Here is an 18,580-nt window from a genome sequence, read left to right as displayed (position 1 = left end):
GCAATAACTAAAGGATTATCTTACCTCTCAATGCACTCAAACCACAAAATTCATAACAAATGCTTAGCCTATTTTAAAATGTGTATGTCAACCTTTGTAACATTAAGCAACAGTTCAGCTACATATTTTAGAAGTTGTAAATAAGAGGCAACACTGTTGCTATCTTTGGAAAAGCAAACTATCATGTGAAATCTTTATTAAATAGTGTCATAGTACTAAAACAAATACTTCTGTAATTCAGGGTTTGCTCAGATAATCCAGTTCCTTCCTGTGCAGTGACTTAGCATTGCAATTATTTCCAAATTGGGCTCAGCCTATTCTAGCAGGGAAGCTTTACAGCAAAGGGCCTGTTTTTGATATGGTGATTCAGATTTTTTTTTTAAAAAAAGCACATTTGTATCAGGATGTTGTTAAGAGTTTAACTGCAGGGTTTTTAAAAACTGGAACTACTTTTCATGCAAACATTTAGAACTAGCCCTATTGTCAAATTGTAAAACATCTGAACTTTTTTTAAAAAAATGAAATCGCTAAAACTTTTGATGTTCTTCAAATTCGAACTGTTCTGTTAACAGATTATTAAAATAGATTTTGAAATATGCATGTAATATAATCTGAAATTTCAGTCTCAACAAATATGTAAAAGCAGATGAAATTAGAAAAAGAAATGTTCTCAATATTATCAAATCAGGATGATTTTGATCATCCACATCAATTTTCTATAATTTCTATATTAGGTTTGTAGTGAATTAAGAGGTCTAATTGGTTATTAAAATATTGGTATGAAATACAGGATTAGGCAGAATTTACATCCTATTAAAATAAATAACCATAACCTAAAACTTCATTCCTATTTTGATAAATGTATGTATGAATGTATGTATGTGGGACACGGTGGCTCAGTGGGTTAGGGCGCTGAGCTTGTCGATCAGAAGGTCGGCAGTTTGGCGGGTCAAATCCCGAGTGCCGCGTAACAGAGTGAGCGCCTGTTACTCGTCCCAGCTTCTGCCCACCTAGCAGTTCGAAAGCACGTAAAAATGCAAGTAGAAAAATAGGGACCACTACGGTGGGAAGGTAACAGCGATCCGTGCGCCTTTGGTGTCTAGTCATGCCAGCCACATGACCACGGAGACGTCCTCGGACAAGTGCTGGCTCTTCGGCTTTGAAACAGAGATGAGCACCGGCCCCTAGAGTCGGAAACGACTACCACGCATGTGCGGGGGAACCTTTACCTTTACCTTATGTATGTATATGTATATGTATCAGTGTGAGTGATCACACCGTTCCCTTTCAGGCAGGGAACATTTTACAAAATGCAAAAACAAAAGACATTTAACGACATTGATCAGCATATAAAAGTACAGTAATTTACCTTACCCATAAACTTATATTCAAAAATGCATTGAAAATGAAAGACACAGTACATCTTACTCCCACTTAGTAATAAACCAGTAAAGTATTCTGTTTACTTTCACACATGCTGTACTTTCCTCATTTGCTAATCTCTTTCACATTCATAAAACTGCCTTCATAATCACTCCTATCGGTTGTATGAAGAAACTTATGCTTAAACAATGGATTGGATGGACACAAGCTTTCTAAACAAATATTCACTAAACCAGGAATGTCAAACTGCCAGCCCGCAGGCCAGCTTCATCATACCAAAGCTGCACCCATCCCATTGCCAGTAATGCAAAGAGAGTTGTGATATGTCGGGACACGTCATGACACCCATGCACTAAACAGTCATTATGCTTATTCTTGGGCCAATCAACGCATAAAATATATAACAAAGGACACATATTTGTTTAACTTTAAATAACTTTATTTTAACATTTCATAAGGCTGAAGGTCTTTATATAAAAACCATCAGGCAATGTACCAACTGTAACAAAGCATAAACAAACATTCAAATCCTTCTACATTATATGGAGGGAGACAAACTATTCATTGCATAACCATTTTATTAAAACTCAAGAATTTACATAAACTAATTTTTAAATCATTCAGTAAAATACTGTTTTTAAGGCACTGTTATTTCTACATTATATATTGAATGATATATAATGCAGAAAGAAAAGTTGGCAACAACTGGGCCCCATTGTAACTCCTTCATTGTATGCTACACAACATGTGAAACTGCCCCACTTAAAACCCGTTAAATACATACAGCTATGACTTGGAAACTATCTTCCCCCAATTTAGTGTTCTGTTGAGATCAGCCTTGTACAAAAGGTTATCATGGAACATTCAAAACACAAAATGGACTTTTCCAATTATTGGAACTGCAGACAGCCTGTTTCAGGTTGGAAAGTTTAGCACACTCTTAACTGAGATTGCAATTCCCATAATTTTCAACAAGAATGACCAATAACAATGCTAGCTTACTGGAACTATATTAAAATTAACTGTTTTTGAAATTAAAATTGATTTTAAAATTTAAAATTAACAAAAGGATTCTAAATTTGTATGTTCTCAATCTGCTGAAAATTTGCCCAGCAAGAGTTTTGTTTCTTTTTTGTTTTGCTACCTGCCATTTTATTAGCGGACATGTTTACAATACAATTCCAGTCAATTTCGGAAAGTTATTCTTTGGGAGCATGGTATTAAAGCAGCTATTTGATATTCTGGAATCAGACACATAATACAAATTCCTGCATGCCTTTTCATAAAAGCATATAGCATTATGCTAACAACCAGTGGAGGGAAATAGCTAGACTTTAAAATACCCTCCAAAATGTTTTCTACCTATAAAATATGTCTATCTATAAAATATGTATTGTTACACATTTCAGTACCAGCAATTTCACAATATTGTACCGCCTTCAATATGCCAGATCACTATTCTTTTCCGTGGAAAAGTCAAAAATGCTTCTTCTTAACTCAACAAATAAAGCAAAAAGAAAGCTTGTTTTATAGTTCCTCAGATTTGAACTATACTTCATAGGAAGAGGCAGACACATCTACTCAACAAATTTCACACTCAGTTTATGGCAACAGAGTATGACCTACTCCTCCCTCAGAATCTGACATTCAAATATATTACTCATTTTGTACCAAACCTTAAAATATGTAATTAGGTTATGAATGCATTGGTAATGTAAGTCATACAAACTACACCTCTTCTCAAAACATGAGTATCGTAGCCACCTAAGCTATTCTGTTCTTTGGTGATTGCCAGATTATATAGTGGCAAATATGCTAGTTAGTAAGTTTAGCTCACAAACTTATATTGTAATCCAGAGTGGTGACTAAGTATAATAAGAGGGATGAAGAACTGTTCAGTGCCAAACAGATCCTTCATTAAAGTGCATAGGAAGATAATAACAGCTGTAGCAAATGATTAAGTTAATTCTTCAATGTCTCTAAACAATCCTTGGATTGCTGCAGGTCCCTACATTTAATCAGCTAGCTGTGATTGCTAACAATTTTGAATCAGTAGTAGATATGAGTGGCTAGAACATAAATGTGGATAGATTTGTGTAATTCTGCAAAGTACCTTGCTAATCTCTATGTGTAGTTTCTACATTCTAAGGTTTTGTTGTAAATCATCAAAAGGAAGATGCCCAGTTCAAGATTAAGTTTTCAAATATGATAGAAAATGCGGTTTTCTTACTAGATCCAGAATAAAATATTTCTAGATCTGGAGTACGCATTCTTTCCTTCAAGGCACAGTTCACCCATAGTCCAAGATGAAAGTATCCTCTATCCTGCTTTAGAATTAAAAACTTCCTTTAACCTTCCATTTAAAAAGTCAGCAAGATTTAAAAGTGCTGTATTTATTCTTCCCACTTTGCCACATACTATTATTTTCCTGGGAAAAAGGAAGTTTGATCTATTTTATATAAACCCTGCATGAACTGTATACTGAAAATGTGAATGTTTCCAATTAGTCTTTTATCAGAAATAATATAGGCTATTTATTCTGGAAAGGTAATGTAGACCTCATATGTATTCCAGGAATTACTGCAACAAATACATCAGGCTACGTTTCTCTACTCTGGGGAAAGAGAAGTTAGCTGTGGAAAAGCCTGACAATTCAAAACCTTTACATCGGAAACACAAGACTACCAGCGTAACATTCTGGCCATGCTCAAAACAAGTATTTTCCAAAACAAATGCCTCAATGTAAAAAGCTGCTGCTGGAGAGCGTGTTGACTCTCTTGTTCACTCTCTCACATCAATACTGTCCTGTTTAGTTTTCTTGATCAAATAAAATGGAATTGAAGGATCAATTGAAATTCTCAGATTTGAGCAACTTATCAGATATTCAAAGTTGTTCATTTCAAACATAGGATAGATATTCTTAAAGAGAAAGAAAAACTTGAGTTAACTGTCAATATTGCACACACAGCTCTGGGCACAGCAAATAAATGCTTGGAATTTACAAGAGGTTACATGGAGGCTTTGTTTAGCAATTCCTGAGAAGGAGCAAAATTTAACCCCAACTTTTCACTGCATAGAAAAGGAAAGAAGTGTTCCAAGATTTGCAGATACATTTGCCTTTGGCGTCTGATGAGAAAGAATGCCTTTTCTTCACCTTAACAAAAAAATACCTAAGATTTCTAACTGCTTGCTCATCAGTTGCGGATTATCAGTTGAGACGATTTTCATCCATAACAACCATCACAAGTAATTATATCTCTGAAGAATACAGAATCTGGAAGAACAGACTTCCAGGGGAATCTGACCCTTCCTGACAAAAGTAATTGTACTAGCCTAAGTAGACTGTTATTCTAAAAGGACTTAAGTACACCAATTTTCTTAGAAGATTTTCTGGAAAGAACTTTGTTAGAGGAATTTTGGTGTAGGTGTTCGCAAATAGGAAGACATTTTGGGAACACTTTATTGAGTGAAAGGGAAGGAAGAAAAACACATCAGATGTGACTAAAAAGCAAGCTCAGTCAATATTCACGGCCACTTAAGAATTGTGTGAATATGTACTTTCAAACTTTTAAAAGTCTGGGAACATTCCAGTTATATCCACATGCCTAAAATCATAGAGGAATAAGCAACCTAGTACTTCTGCTGGAGTTTTGTTCTTTTTAAAATCCAAGGTTACTTATCCCTGCTTTAATCTCTATTTAGAAATCATCACCTACAACTGAACAACTAGCTATGGTGCTCTAGTACTATCAGCCAGTTTGTCCCAATCCAGATTAAATAAAATGGACCCCAAACCAGTCACAATTAGAGATTATAAAACTTAGTGCTGAATGGCAGTTTTGCATGCTCTTATTCACATGCCATTCCAATGTAGACAACACAAGCAAGCAATGTTTGTTCACCAGCCGTTACTATGCAATTTTTTTTACCTATGGTTCCCAAATGAATAATGCAAATAGCTCAGTACATAATCCACTGTAAACATCCAAAGCATAAGCTCCAATTGATAAGAACCTGTGAAAGTCACAATGATGATTTCAAAGGCATCCAGTTTTCCAGGAACATTTTCATTTTCAAGCTAAATAAGTAAAACGAGGGACTTGATGATATTCCAGTGTTTTCAGTGAATTAGCATGAAATTGCTTAGGATAAGATTGTATATATTGCACAAAAACTTAGTATTACCCACAGAAATTTGAAAACTGTGGCAAATATTTTTCAACTTTGCATAAAATTCTGTATAAATGCTCCAGGTACAGTATTATTCACAGTTGAAAACTAATTCAACATAGCTCTCTTGAAGTTTCATGAATCATACTTTTAATCATAAACAAAATATATGCATTGTATTAGAAGAGTATCTGAAGAAAGATTGTCATTTTTCGATTATATCTAACCAGTCTCGAGGACAAGAAACCAATTTTACCCAAAGAAATAAATAACCTTTGTTTTGCTAAGGCAACAGTTATTTCATTTCACATTCTCTTAGTTAAGTTTGACTAAGAAAATTCTTCATACAGGTTGAGGGGTCATTTTACATCTTTCCAGCTTTCTTTTTGGGGTGCACTTCAATCCGAAGAATATTGGGGGTTTCTTCCATGACTCTGACAAGCAAGTTATCTATGTAGTCTTCCAGCTCTCGTACCTGGACATCTCGCTTGGCAAGAATATCTTTTTGTTTCAAGACCAGTTGGATCAGTTCATCATGAGTTAACTGAGCATAACCACAGGCAGGATCTGAACGGTCATATTTCTGTAGGAAAAAGAAAGAGGGGAGAAAAAAGTCATGGTCAGTAGAAAGAGTTGTCATTAATACTCAAAAATAAGAAAGCAGCTCAGACTTTTGGCTTCAGGGATCAAGCATTCACTTCCAAAATGCTTAAAAGCAACCACTTTTTTTTAAAAAAATCACAAAAATGTAAAAGTGCAGAGAAAACCAGACTAATTTCTGTATAAAATCAAACCACTACAAACTTCATACACACATCCACTGTATAATCCTATACCAAAATATCTTATGCTGAAAGCCTTTAGAAGAGTTTCAAGTTTTCAGCATATGCAATTTATACATTCCCCAGTCATATTTTAAAGGGATTATACTGTCCTTCAAACACTGTCTTCATAAAAAAAGTAGTTAAAAAACAGAATACAAGCAGCACACATTTTAATCACAGCTACAAAATATTATACTGTGCTTTAAAATAGGTATGGGCTCCTCTTCTAATATTCAGTTTTCATTTACTCGACGGTGAGGATTAACAGAAATTACAGAGCCAGAGATTGCCCATATGTTTAAAAAATGCCTTAAGTACCTTCAGATTGATTTCAGTTTGATTATCCAACATCTTAGCATTTATGCTCAAGGTTTTTGCAGATGGTTGGTTAGTTGTAGCATTCATTGGCTTCACAGGATGAAGTCTAAAATCAGATATAACATTTACAGTGAACAACATAACAGATCTACTCTGGATGTAACAAAAAGCATTGCGCACATGAATTCTACAAAGTCACTTTTTTCTTTACCTTTCACCTTCAAATTTAAGACACTTTTGTATGGCTGGGATCTCCTTATGGTGGAACTACAAGTCGAAACAATGTATTAAATAACACGCTCAAATAAGACTAAAGGCTTACTTAATACATTTATGTTCTATCCTTCTTCCAAGAAATTTAAGCCGAAGTAGGGGATTTTCACTTTTATTTTTATAATAAATTAGATGGGCTGAGAGATACATGACAAAATCTCCAGGAAGCCAGGACATGCGAAGCTCTAGCCTTGTACGGACTATATCCCCATGACTTATTATTTCCCCATTTCATTTATTAAAGTTATAAATAAAGTTGTCTTTTCCACCTTCCCACCAAGAAGAGATATCAAGAATGCAACAGCAGCTAATGCTTTTTTACATTGGACATACCCATTTTGCTTGTCTTCTCACCTGAGTTTGGCAGAATTTCCACCAGGATTGGGATGTGTTTCAGAGGGTGAAACCCGTGCCTGAAGCAGCTTCTTCTTGCCAGAGCTTTCCACTTTGGCATCCAATTCTTCCGCTGTAGCTTTTTTGGGAGATTCTGCTTTATTAAAGCCAAGAGAATCAAACTGGAAAGAGCTAACAGAGCAAGACTGAGAAGAATCAGACAGAGGGTAAAGAGAAACAGGCTCAACAGAAGACTCGGGACAATCTTCCTGCCTCTTTTTGTTTGAGTATTCCCCACACTTCTTTCCTATGCCTGTAAGGTTAGGATTTGGGTTTTTATGTACTTCTGCATCCAATACATTGTTGGTTGGATCCTTCAACAATCTGTTGGGTGAACTGCCAAAATTACTCATTTGCATGAGACCCGATACAGTCTCTCCAATAGCTTTCGTAGTTGATGTCAGATCTGTCCTCTCAACAGAAGACCACAAGTTCACAAAGCCATCTTCATTTCTTGACAAATCTTCACTTAGTGCCATACTTTCAGGATTCTGCTGATAATCCCCTAATTGCTCATCATCTGAAGCTACCTCTGGAATAACAGGAAGAGTAATGGGCTTTACATTCAGCTCTCCAGGACCTGAAATCCCAAGTGATGTTCTCATGGTGTGGTTAGAGTCATCCTTAATTCTTTGAGATGGATCCGTATTACCACTATCGTATCCACGAGGAAGGACAGCCATTTCTGAAGTTAATGAGCAAATATGGCTTGGCTTTTCACTAAAGATTGAACTGTCTGGAGAAATCTCTTTGGAAACAGATGCATGGCTTGACACATCTTCTTTTGATTCATCAGTTAGAGGTACACATTTTTTCACTTTCAAACCATTTCTTGGTGCTGGTTTTGGTGGTACAGAGGGCGTTTTGTCACTCAGTTCAGGAATTGCCATTTTGGTTGGCAGAGGAACGAGGACTCTTGCAGTTGGTACTGGTGGCTCCATTTTAGATAAGTAGCCAGATTCAACTTCCTTCTCTAAGGGGTCCCCACTAGTAGGAACAGAAATTATGTCTTCTTCATCAGGCTTAGAGCCACAACTATTTTCTACATTTAATTCAATTACCTGGCTGCTATTCTTTTCAAATGGATTTAGTGCTTCTTTGTTTTCATTTACCTCAAGTGAATCTTCATCTGCACGGTCATTAGGACTACTTATTACATCCTCTTTCGATTCATCAAGGGCAAAGGCTACTGACTTTTTCATCCCATTATTTTCTTTAAAAGGCAGTACTATATGCACTTTGTCGTCATATGGGGCTTTTGGTTTCACTCTAACTAGGTCAGAAGACTGTGGCGGAGGACTCTCAGATGGAGAGCCAGAGAAGTTGGATACAGCATCTGTTTGATTACTTAGGTTTTCATTTCGAAACTTTTCTGAAGAAACATCATCAGGGTGCTTGGAATTATCAATGTTTTCAGCTACAGATGTAGAACTTATAGATGTGGGAGGGCTTTTAATTCTTTCAGATTCTTCTCCTACTTCGACTACAACAGGATCGTCAACGTTAGAAAGCTGAGAAGGAATAGTATGAGTTTCAGTAATGGAAGCTGCAGAATGTAGAGAGTACAAGGAAGAGTTTTCCATCTCCTGCGTCTGAGATTCTTGTTCCCATTTAGGACTGAAAGGATTATTTTCACGGCCAGAAGCTGAAGGAAGACAGACAGAAACTGCAGAGCATACCAAATCTCTAGAATCCTGCATCCATTTTGTAGTGAATGGATTATTAACAGAAACATTCTTTGAGCTATCAAACCTACCAGCTTCCTGAGTTTTCTGTTCTGCATCCAACTTAGAAGTAAAAGGATTATTCTCATTATTTGAAGGATAGCAAGGAGGAGGAAGAGGAACAGGAAGAAAAGAGGTGGCTTTGGTTTCATCCTCTGAAGACACGCCCAGTCTGTAAGAAGGAACAAAATAAAACCTGCATGTCAGTTGCAGATGCAACCTGACACATTTTAGATAAAAAGTTTAGAGAAGCTGCTGCATGTTAGTAATAAGGAGAGATATAGGGCTTTAGTGAAGCATCCAAGCATACTTCTATGCTGTGATATTTTTTTAATACTGTAAATGGAGAAGCAATAAACAATCTTAGAAAATCTGTCTATAAAGTATTACATTTTTGTTAAAACTCAGCAGATTAAATAGACTGCATGAGCAGCAAAGCCCTCAAATATATAAAGCAGCAAAGACACAAAAGTTAGAAAGCACAGCACTGTTTTCGATAGTCGCATTTTCTTTACAAAAGTAACATTTATCTGTCTCTAAAATATAGTTAGTACAAAGTTACAAAACATATAGTTATCACATATATATAAATCACCAAATTAAAGCAATGAACCTGAGTTCACTGTCCATATTCCTCAGTATCTATAGTGACGTACTTTGATTAAACATTTAGTTTGGAACAAGTGAACTACTTTGCAAATCTAATCAGCTTATACAACATAAAACAGCCTAGTTTTCAAATAACTCTTCCAATTCCCTTCTTGTTCCAGCTGTAGAACCTCTATGAGGAACATTTCTACCTTGAGGGCAAGAATAGCAACTATTTTGCTTTTTCTCCTTAAAAAAAAAGGTAGCTTGCAAAGGCCGTACGTTACTCTCCTTTTTCTAAGAATACAGAGCACCATGCAGGTCACCTGCAGAATGATCTAACTGCTAAATTCCCCGATCAGATACACCCTGAAATTTATACCTGTCCCAGCTAAAAGATCAATCTTAAACTTTTAATAGGTGAGACTGCAGAATCCCTTGCATGTTTGTTAAGGTTGCTTGTTTTTTTTTGTGGGGGCAGTTATGTTTTGGTATGATGTTTTTAACTGTTCACTGTGCATTCCAATGTTATAAGCTACCCAGTGTTCTAAAGTGGGGAGCCTTGACAAAGAAGATGACAATGGTGAAATGATCTTTATATTAGCAGAAAACTAAGCATTTTCCTTTACAAACCTGGGTTTGACATGTTTCGTCAGAGAAGGTTTCACAGAAGCGGCATTTTTTTCTGGTTTCTCTCCTTCCACAATGTTCTCACCGAAAGGGTTTGTTGATGTCTTTGCAATCACAGCCTCTGTAGCACTACTCTTAGCTGGGCCGGGGACCCTTCTGCCATCCGCAGGGAGCTCAAAAGGGTTTGTCTCTTTTCTGGCCAATTCTTTTTCATTACGCTTCACTTCCTTCGCCTTCAGAGAACTTTCAGCGTTGCTCGTCTCCTCGCTGGTCTTGGTTTCTTTCTTCCCCGTCACGAGAGACAGCAAGCCAGACTTCTTGATCTCCTGTTTTTTGATCTCCTTGGTTTCTTTCGGAGCGTCTGAAACAAACGGAGTGTTGTTTTCTACCAAATCCCCACCAGCAAGCAATTTGTACGATGGCAGAGACAGGGCTTTAAAGGATTCCAACGAAGATGACCCAGCGGACAACTTATCGAGGGCCAACCTGGGAGGGTTTTCAAGCTCCTCGTCGCGTTCGAGAGACAGGTTTTCCTGAGAGAGAAAGAGGCGCTTTCGCTGGGATGTCTGAGGAGAAGATGGAGTGCCTTCTTTTGATTCATTTTCTTCCATGTAAATGTGGCTGCCATTGATACACAAATTGGACCTGGAAACTGGATCATTTTTGGATCTGAGTCCAAATAAAGAATGCATATCCTTCTTAGCGCTGACAGCCGTTATTTGGTTTAATTGCTTGGAGTCTCCACTACCAGTTCTCTTGTGGGTCATGACAGAAGGGGGACCAAGCACATTATGGTTGGCTCTGTTTGCAGAGGGATCTGAAAAGAAAAGAAAAATAACATTGCTATCAGCATTTGGCAAGCAAATGATTTCTGAAAGAACCTATCTATACAAATTGAGGATTTTTAGAAACAATATATTTACGGTTTGGGGGTTATTTAAGGCAGACTTAAAATAATGACAGATCATCATGACAGCTCCATTCTCTCAAAGACAGGGTGAACGCAATTTTAATCAAAAAAGTAAATATAGGATGTCTCAAGGTTAGACAGCCCTCAGAGGAGTTTATGAAACCGCTTCTCTTAATGAAGAGGCTACTCACTTTCGGAGACCGTTGTCAAAGTGTCATCATCTTCATCATCACTCCACTGTGACTGAAAGTCACTGGGCCGAAGTCGAACTCTCTCCGAAACAGGCTGGAGTGTGGGTAGCACAGACATGGACTGGGAAATATTGCTTTTATGCAAACCAGGCTTAGAGAACAGTGTCTTGAACTTGGATTTTTTCTTCTCCTTCTCATGTGACTCTTCTTCACTGTCAGCTGGAGAGTGAGTAATGCTAGGAATAATTGCTGAAGCTGTGTCTGACGATCCATTGGCCCGTTTTCCTTTTAATTTGTTTTTCAGCTTGCTAAAGGGAGTCCGAGGCTTATCCTTCATGGACAGGTCAAACATGCTGGCTGTCATGTTGCTCCTCATGAACTGGATATCCACCTCAATCTCGCCCCGCTCTTTTTCCTTCTTCCCTGGTTTGGAGTGAAGCTTGTACCATCTATGTACAGGGAAGGTGAAATCAGGAATTAGCAACATGAAGACACGAATCCCAACATGCTTCCTGCAGAGTTTTAGCTCACATAAAAGAATGAAATTCTCTATGGGTATGAAATGATCCAGCAATGGTTAATGTAAAAAAGAGGGAAAAATCATAAAAAGTATTTATTCCTCCAATGTACTGCATTATTCTCAAAATACTTACAGTTATAGCTTTTTACTTTAAAACTAGTGTACAAATATCAGGAAAAAAAGGGTCTCTATGCTTACATATCTTAGAAGGGTGGATAGTTCTGAACGGGAATGGGATGACTCATTGCAGGTAACTTCCCATGGCCAATTTGCCACAGACAATTCCCTACGGCCCACTTGCCACAGGACAATTCAACAACTCAGTTTAATTATTTAAAATAGTTAAACCTTTATTTCACGTTTTGTCATTCACATTTCATTTTCTCCCTCCTTTGGCATCCTTTCTTTAATGATTCTATTCCACTATTTTTTCAATATTAATATAACTCTTCTCTCACGGCAAATTGTTGCATGGCGAGTTGGCTGTGGTAAGTTGTCATAGTAGACCCTTCTGAACTATCGGGCACAGATAGCTATTAGGCAAAGAAAATCTTGAAAAATCCTGCTCTTTATTCCCAAATGATGTTCGTATTAATTTAGTGTGAATTTAAGTGCATCATGTTATTTATCCATTTATGTATATGCCCATAGATAGTAATTTGTTTTGTAATTCCCATTTAAGGAGATTTTCAAACTGTTTAGCAAAAGAGGAACATGTTTCTGTAAGAATTTTAAACACCCTTATGAAAGTATAATACATCCAGAGAATTTTTTTTTAGTGGGTAGAAAGGAGAATTGAGACACTTAAACAAGATCAGCCTTACCTAAACTGAAGATGTAGATTTATCTGCTGCTAAGTGGGAACTTTCACTCTTAAGATACAGGAATATAATTTGAGAAAGGTTTTGCTTTTAATAAGATCTTGAAACTTTTTTTCTAGTTTCCCCCTATTCTGTTGGTGGGTTTCTTATTATACAATTCTGTAATTTTAAACGGCTACAATATAAAAACACTGTAACGATTTGGCTGTTTCCCAAACTCTCTCCTTAAGATTGGTAATGGTAGCTGCTGAAATGCCAACACTAATAGACATAAGGCAATATATGGGAAAGAATGAACTGCTTCTAAACTGAAGCCTAAGATGCAAGCCATCTTGGTTTCTCTAACCTTTTGGTTCCCTCACAGGTACAACATGAACCAAGACAAGTACTGTAGTATAGTCTTGAATGCAACTGGATACAGCATAGGAGATAGCACGACTAGAAAGAAAGAAAAGAAGAAAGTTATTACCAGAAAAAGATTTTGGTAGCAGAAAGAGGAATCTATTTACAGGTAGTCCTCGACTTACAACAATTGGGACCAGACTTTCCACTGCCAAGCAAGGTGGTTGAGTTGCACCCAATTTTATGAGATTTTTTTTTTGCCACTGTTGTTAAGCAAATCACTGAGGCTGTCAAGTGAATCATTTGATCATTAAACAAATCTGTCTCCCCACTTTGATTTTGCTTGTTGAAAGCTGGCTGGGGGTGGGTCACAAATGGCAGTTATGTGACCCTGTGATGCCCTATAAATAATACCAGCTGCAAGAGCCCAAATTTTGATCACATGGCCATGGCTGTGACAGGCATAAGTGGGAAGACAGGTCGTAAAGTCACTTTTTCAAGTGCCATGGTAACTTCGTTTGTTAAACTAATGGTTGCAACTCAAGGACTACCTGTATTCATGCAATTTCTCCTTTCATTTGAAATATTTCCATATTATTACAAGAAAAATTGCATGCATTAAAAGTTTACGTACCAAGCCTGGAGAAAAGAACGAAGGAACAGAATAAGAAAAAGCACCAGATGTAAAGCAACTGATTTTCCACATTCTTTCCTACCTCCCTCTGAACAGCAGATGAGATGGTGCAAATGCTGTTTCAACTAGGTCACCTAAGTCAGAGGTCCCCAACCTTTTCAGCACCAGGGACCAGTTCCATGGGGAGGGTTTTTTCATGGACCAGAGGGGGGCGTGGTTTCATGTACTGCCTGCATCCCACAGATGGGGCTTTGTTTGCGCGGACCGGTTTCTGGCACGCCACGGTCTGGTGCTGTCCTCGGACCAGGGGTTGGAGACCCCTGTCCTATGTGATATGATTCTAAGTGGGATATCCCTTAGTTCAAACCATGACCGTTACTTGCGCGTGGTTGTGTATTTGCCATCCCATAGGAAAAGTACTACTATATATCAAAAATCACCCCCTTGGTATAAGGCTCTGTAAAAGGGTACAATTTTCAAATGGAAAGATACCAACAGATTTAGAATACATGACTGCATTATAGTCAATCAATTGCAGATGTAAAGGTGATTAAATCAGTAAAAATTAAGGAGATCAAACAGCTCTGGTTTTCCCCTATAAAACCAATCCAATGGCTTAGCTGACATCATGCTGCTTATTGTATTAAGAAAGTTATGATCAGGGCCTTTCCTTCAAACATTCTCTGGATTCTTATCATGGTTGTACAAAGAATTCGAGACTGTCAGGGCAAACTTGGTAAGCCTGCTGGACTTGTTATAGTTCAGCTTTTACAAGAGAGCTGCCATTTATCAAGTATAACCGATACGATTTTAAGAAAATAATGTTATCATAATATATTGTAATTTACATTCCTAGCACTGAAGTTATGAGCTCAGCCTAAAAACATGCTGACCAAAGAAAAGAATCAGGTAATTTTGTTCTAAAGTATCATTTTCTGTACTCCAAAACAGTGATACATCAATTATCTACCATGCATATATATTTTTACTTTAATCAGGTGGTTTTATTCAATGGTGAATGTGAATATAGTGCTTAACTATTATTAATGAAACATAATTTAATTTATATCTAGTTGTTTTTTTCCACCTGGAAAGATGGCAGAAAAAAGGACTAAGTTTTCTCTCCCAAGGTTAGAATCTTCTCTTCAAAGTCAAAATAAGAAATTTTGGTACAGTCTGAGACATTTTCCAAAAGGCCATAGAATTACAACCTAATAATACAGTCTTAAATATTTAATCTTTTATTTTTAAAGCATGCTTTTTACTATGTGCAGATGTTTTGCAGCAGAAATCCTAACATAATAGGAAAATGCCTATTTTAAAATAACAAATGAATTCTTCAATAGCTTTATTTTTAAAATCCTGCGCTGATTGAGGTTATATAGTTGACAATGCTGTTTTTAGGATGTGAAATGCATAACAAGAAATTTTAACAGACTAGCTATGAGTCTGGAAGCTCTTTGCATTACTCCAGAGGCCATTTTAAAATAAACACAAATAGCCTCCTTTACGACAATTACACAATCATAAAAACGTGTGTAAAAATTAGGGGAAGTACTGTAAACACGACTTTCAACAATGGAGATGTAAGCTATCCATTTTACTACCACTTCCAGCTTGAAGTCTGCACAAAGAACTTCTATTTATAGAAGTTTATCTACCACCCCAAAGCAACTTTCCTCCTACAGAGGAACAAGTAGCATATGATGGAGTTACACCTCACATAACAATGAACATTTTCTTTCAAAGCACATTCTCACCAGAAAGAATAGACAATGATTTTTAATGTATGATATACATACATACACACACACACACACATATATATACAGAAAACTCTGACTCATTCCTAGCAGCTACTGAATATAGATACTTCACCTGCCCCAATCTTATGATGCACCATTTTATAAAAGGAACACACCCAACATGAATTTACAAATTGCCATATAAACATTTGAAAACATTTCCATCTTGATTGAAAGGACACACCCGTTGAAACCTTGCATTAACTGTAGAATTTTAGGTTCCAGTATTTTCTTCCAAAGATGTCTATCCCAACTTTTATATTAAATAGCCCTACATTTTGGACTGAAATTCAAGTCTTCATTCTTTTTTTAATAACTCCTAATTATTGATACCTTAATCTATTTCATTTGGATTATTTACCTCTCTTTCCCTCTAACCCCCAGTCTCACATTACTAGTAGTTCAACCTAATAAAAGTATGTTATTTAAATTAACACTGGAGTTTGAAAAAAAAAGTTAATTTCTACACATTCAACATTCACTGGTATTTCATCAAATTACTGGATTCTACCCATCTTCAGCCGTCAATATTTCTAACTTAATTTTTATACCAATATTCTATATTACCATATTTTCTGCCGGTTCACAATTCTTTTTAGTTCAAATTGTAATTTAAAAATGAAGCTTTTTATTTCACCATCGTCCCCAAATTTACAAATGTAAACATCATTCTCCATTTAGTTTTTTCATAAGCTAATTCATCCTTCGCTGCAGAAGACAAATATATATTTTATTGAAATCTATTAGATTCTTAAAGGACAGCTTTTGTTTACAGTATTGAACGCCAATTTCTCTCACAAAGATGAATATTTACTTTGAAAAACGTAAAAGGAATGTAACTGCATTTATAGGTTAGAATAGGTTTATCTTTAACTATTAGCAGATCAACATCTATTAAACAGAAGCAACATGATGTACTGAGTATTAGCTGCTGAGTGAAAAATGAAAACAAGAGTTGATCATTTCATACCTTCCTTGGGCATTTCTTGGAAGTATTATTGGGTTTTGTATTGGGGTTTATTTCTATAAGCTGAATGGAGTCACCATGATGAGTAAGTTGGGTGGCCAGGTAAATTTTCTTAATAAAATAAAAAATAAAGTACAGTACTTGAAAACAGGATGTTAATTTTTTAAAAAACAGGCTTTCCTTTTAATTAAAAGTCTGTCTGCTGGCTAGCCTCTAATTGTATCCAGCAGAACTATTCCACCCCTCCATTTAATTCAAATGACTACTTTAACCAAAAGCACAAAACTAAACTAAAAACTTGCTGAGCTGGCCTATCCAAAACATTTATGTTAAATGTGAACGTGGCCTTTAAAATAGTATTTTAATCTCCTAATAAAGGAACGCTATTTGGATTCCCATTTCCTATTCAACTTTTTGGGGGGCTCACACAATACACCTTATCATGGGTATAACCCAAATGGGTGGGTTCTCACAACACACAAAACATACAAACAGGTCCTACTCCAAGAAATCCCCTCTTGTCCCATTAGGCTGCTTCAGGCCACTTTCAGCCAGTATTCCCCTTCATCTCAGGTGTACACATATACACTGCCCCCGAAGGTGGAGGCTCCATTTGACACCTAACCACACATCTAATGTGCAATTATTTAGACAATTAGATCTTCAGATATTAGATGAGATAACCTTTATTGTCATGTTGTTGTTGTTTTTTCCCTGTGGGCACAATGGCACACATTAAAAATGAAATTTAGTTGCTTCCTCTCCAAACGAACACAGACACAACACACATTTAAAACACACTATATACAATCTGACAATTAGATGTCTAGAAAATTGACAATTAGATCTTCAGATATTAGATGAGATAACCTTTATTGTCATGTTGTTGTTTTTCCCTGTGGGCACAATGGCACACATTAAAAATGAAATTTAGTTGCTTCCTCTCCAAACGAACACAGACACAACACACATTTAAAACACACCATATACAATCTAACTGACAATTAGATGTCTAGAAAATTGACAATTCGATCTTCAGATGTTCGGCGGTGGGAAGTGGGTGGGATTAACCTATACATCCTTTCACATTTCTCTGCTTTTTTTTTTCCTCAGGGAAGCCAAGCCGAGTCCTAGCGAAACCGTGCTTGGCCCCGACAGGCGCCATCACCTGCCCTGCGCTTTCTTCCCTCCCCGCGCAGGTAGACTGCCCCTGAGCCCGGAGGCTCTCTTCCCCGCCCGCTCACCGGGTGCTGCGGCGGCCGCCTTCGCCCTGCAGGTCGCCGAGGCCGATCTCGGCGCGGCCCAAGAACTTGTCGAGGCCGAGGAGCGCGCGGTGGAGCACGGTCAGCTGCAGCACGGCGTTGAGTCCAGGCCCGCCGGCCCCGGCTAGGCCTCGCCGGGGCAGCGAGGGCAGCTCGAAGGTGGCCTCCTCCCGCCACACGGGCGAGCCGAGGCAGCGCTCGGCCACCGAGGTGGCGAACTTCTCCTTGCCCAGCGCCATGACGGCGTAGGCATCGCTGCTTCCTCCTCCTCCTCCTCCTCCGCCGCCCTTGCCTTTGGAGCGCAGCCCCCGCGCCTGGAGGACCGTCACTTGGACGTGCGTCGGGGCCCAGCGCGGGGCCGGGGAGCTCGGCGAGCCCGGCAGCGACATAGCGGTGGCTCCGTCCGCCTCAGCAGCGCATCCGTCAGACCGGCAGCAGCTCCTCTTCCTCCTCTTCCTCGCGCGGCCAAGACTGAGCAACCGGCGCCGCGGAGACGCCAAGCCGTCGGGCGCCTAGTCTCGCGAGAGCGCCGCGCCCCGCCCCCTTCCGAAAGGGGGAAAAACAACAACAACAAACGCTTGAAGGGGCGCAGATCTCGCGAGATCTGCCAAGGGAAAAGGGGCGTGGCCTCCAGCCTAGTTGGGGTAGCGGGGCGGTGGGGGGGGCAGGGGTAGGCAACCTCGGCTCTTTTATGACTCATGGACTTCAACTCCCAGAATTCCTGAGCCAGCTACGCTGGCTCAGGAATTCTGGGAGTTGAAGTCCATGAGTCATAAAAGAGCCGAGGTTGCCTACCCCTAGTGGAGGGGAAGCTGGAGTTTGTTT

The 18,580-nt window shown here is 38.2% G+C and overlaps 1 protein-coding gene across 2 annotated transcripts; it reads right to left on the bottom strand.

Moving 5' to 3' along the window:
• Window positions 1-1,806: 1,806 nt before the first annotated feature.
• On the bottom strand, window positions 1,807-18,220 carry RAB11FIP1 (RAB11 family interacting protein 1). Of its 2 annotated transcripts, XM_083368114.1 has the most exons (6): window positions 17,738-18,220; window positions 11,405-11,853; window positions 10,307-11,120; window positions 7,323-9,257; window positions 6,696-6,801; window positions 1,807-6,136 (listed from the first exon to the last, which is right to left on the bottom strand). In XM_083368114.1, the coding sequence occupies exons 1-6, from the start codon at window positions 18,142-18,144 to the stop codon at window positions 5,918-5,920; spliced, it is 3,930 nt and encodes a 1,309-aa protein (XP_083224240.1). In that variant the 5' UTR covers window positions 18,145-18,220; the 3' UTR covers window positions 1,807-5,917. The 2 variants fall into 2 exon arrangements, with proteins under 2 accessions (XP_083224240.1, XP_083224241.1); XM_083368115.1 differs by lacking the exon at window positions 7,323-9,257.
• Between the last annotated feature and the right edge of the window lie 360 nt (window positions 18,221-18,580).

The sequence above is a fragment of the Vipera ursinii genome, assembly GCF_947247035.1.
Source record: "Vipera ursinii genome assembly, chromosome: 8".
NCBI lineage: Eukaryota > Metazoa > Chordata > Lepidosauria > Squamata > Viperidae > Vipera > Vipera ursinii.
Note: the sequence above shows the minus strand (reverse complement) of the source record. Positions and strands in the feature narration are given on the sequence as shown.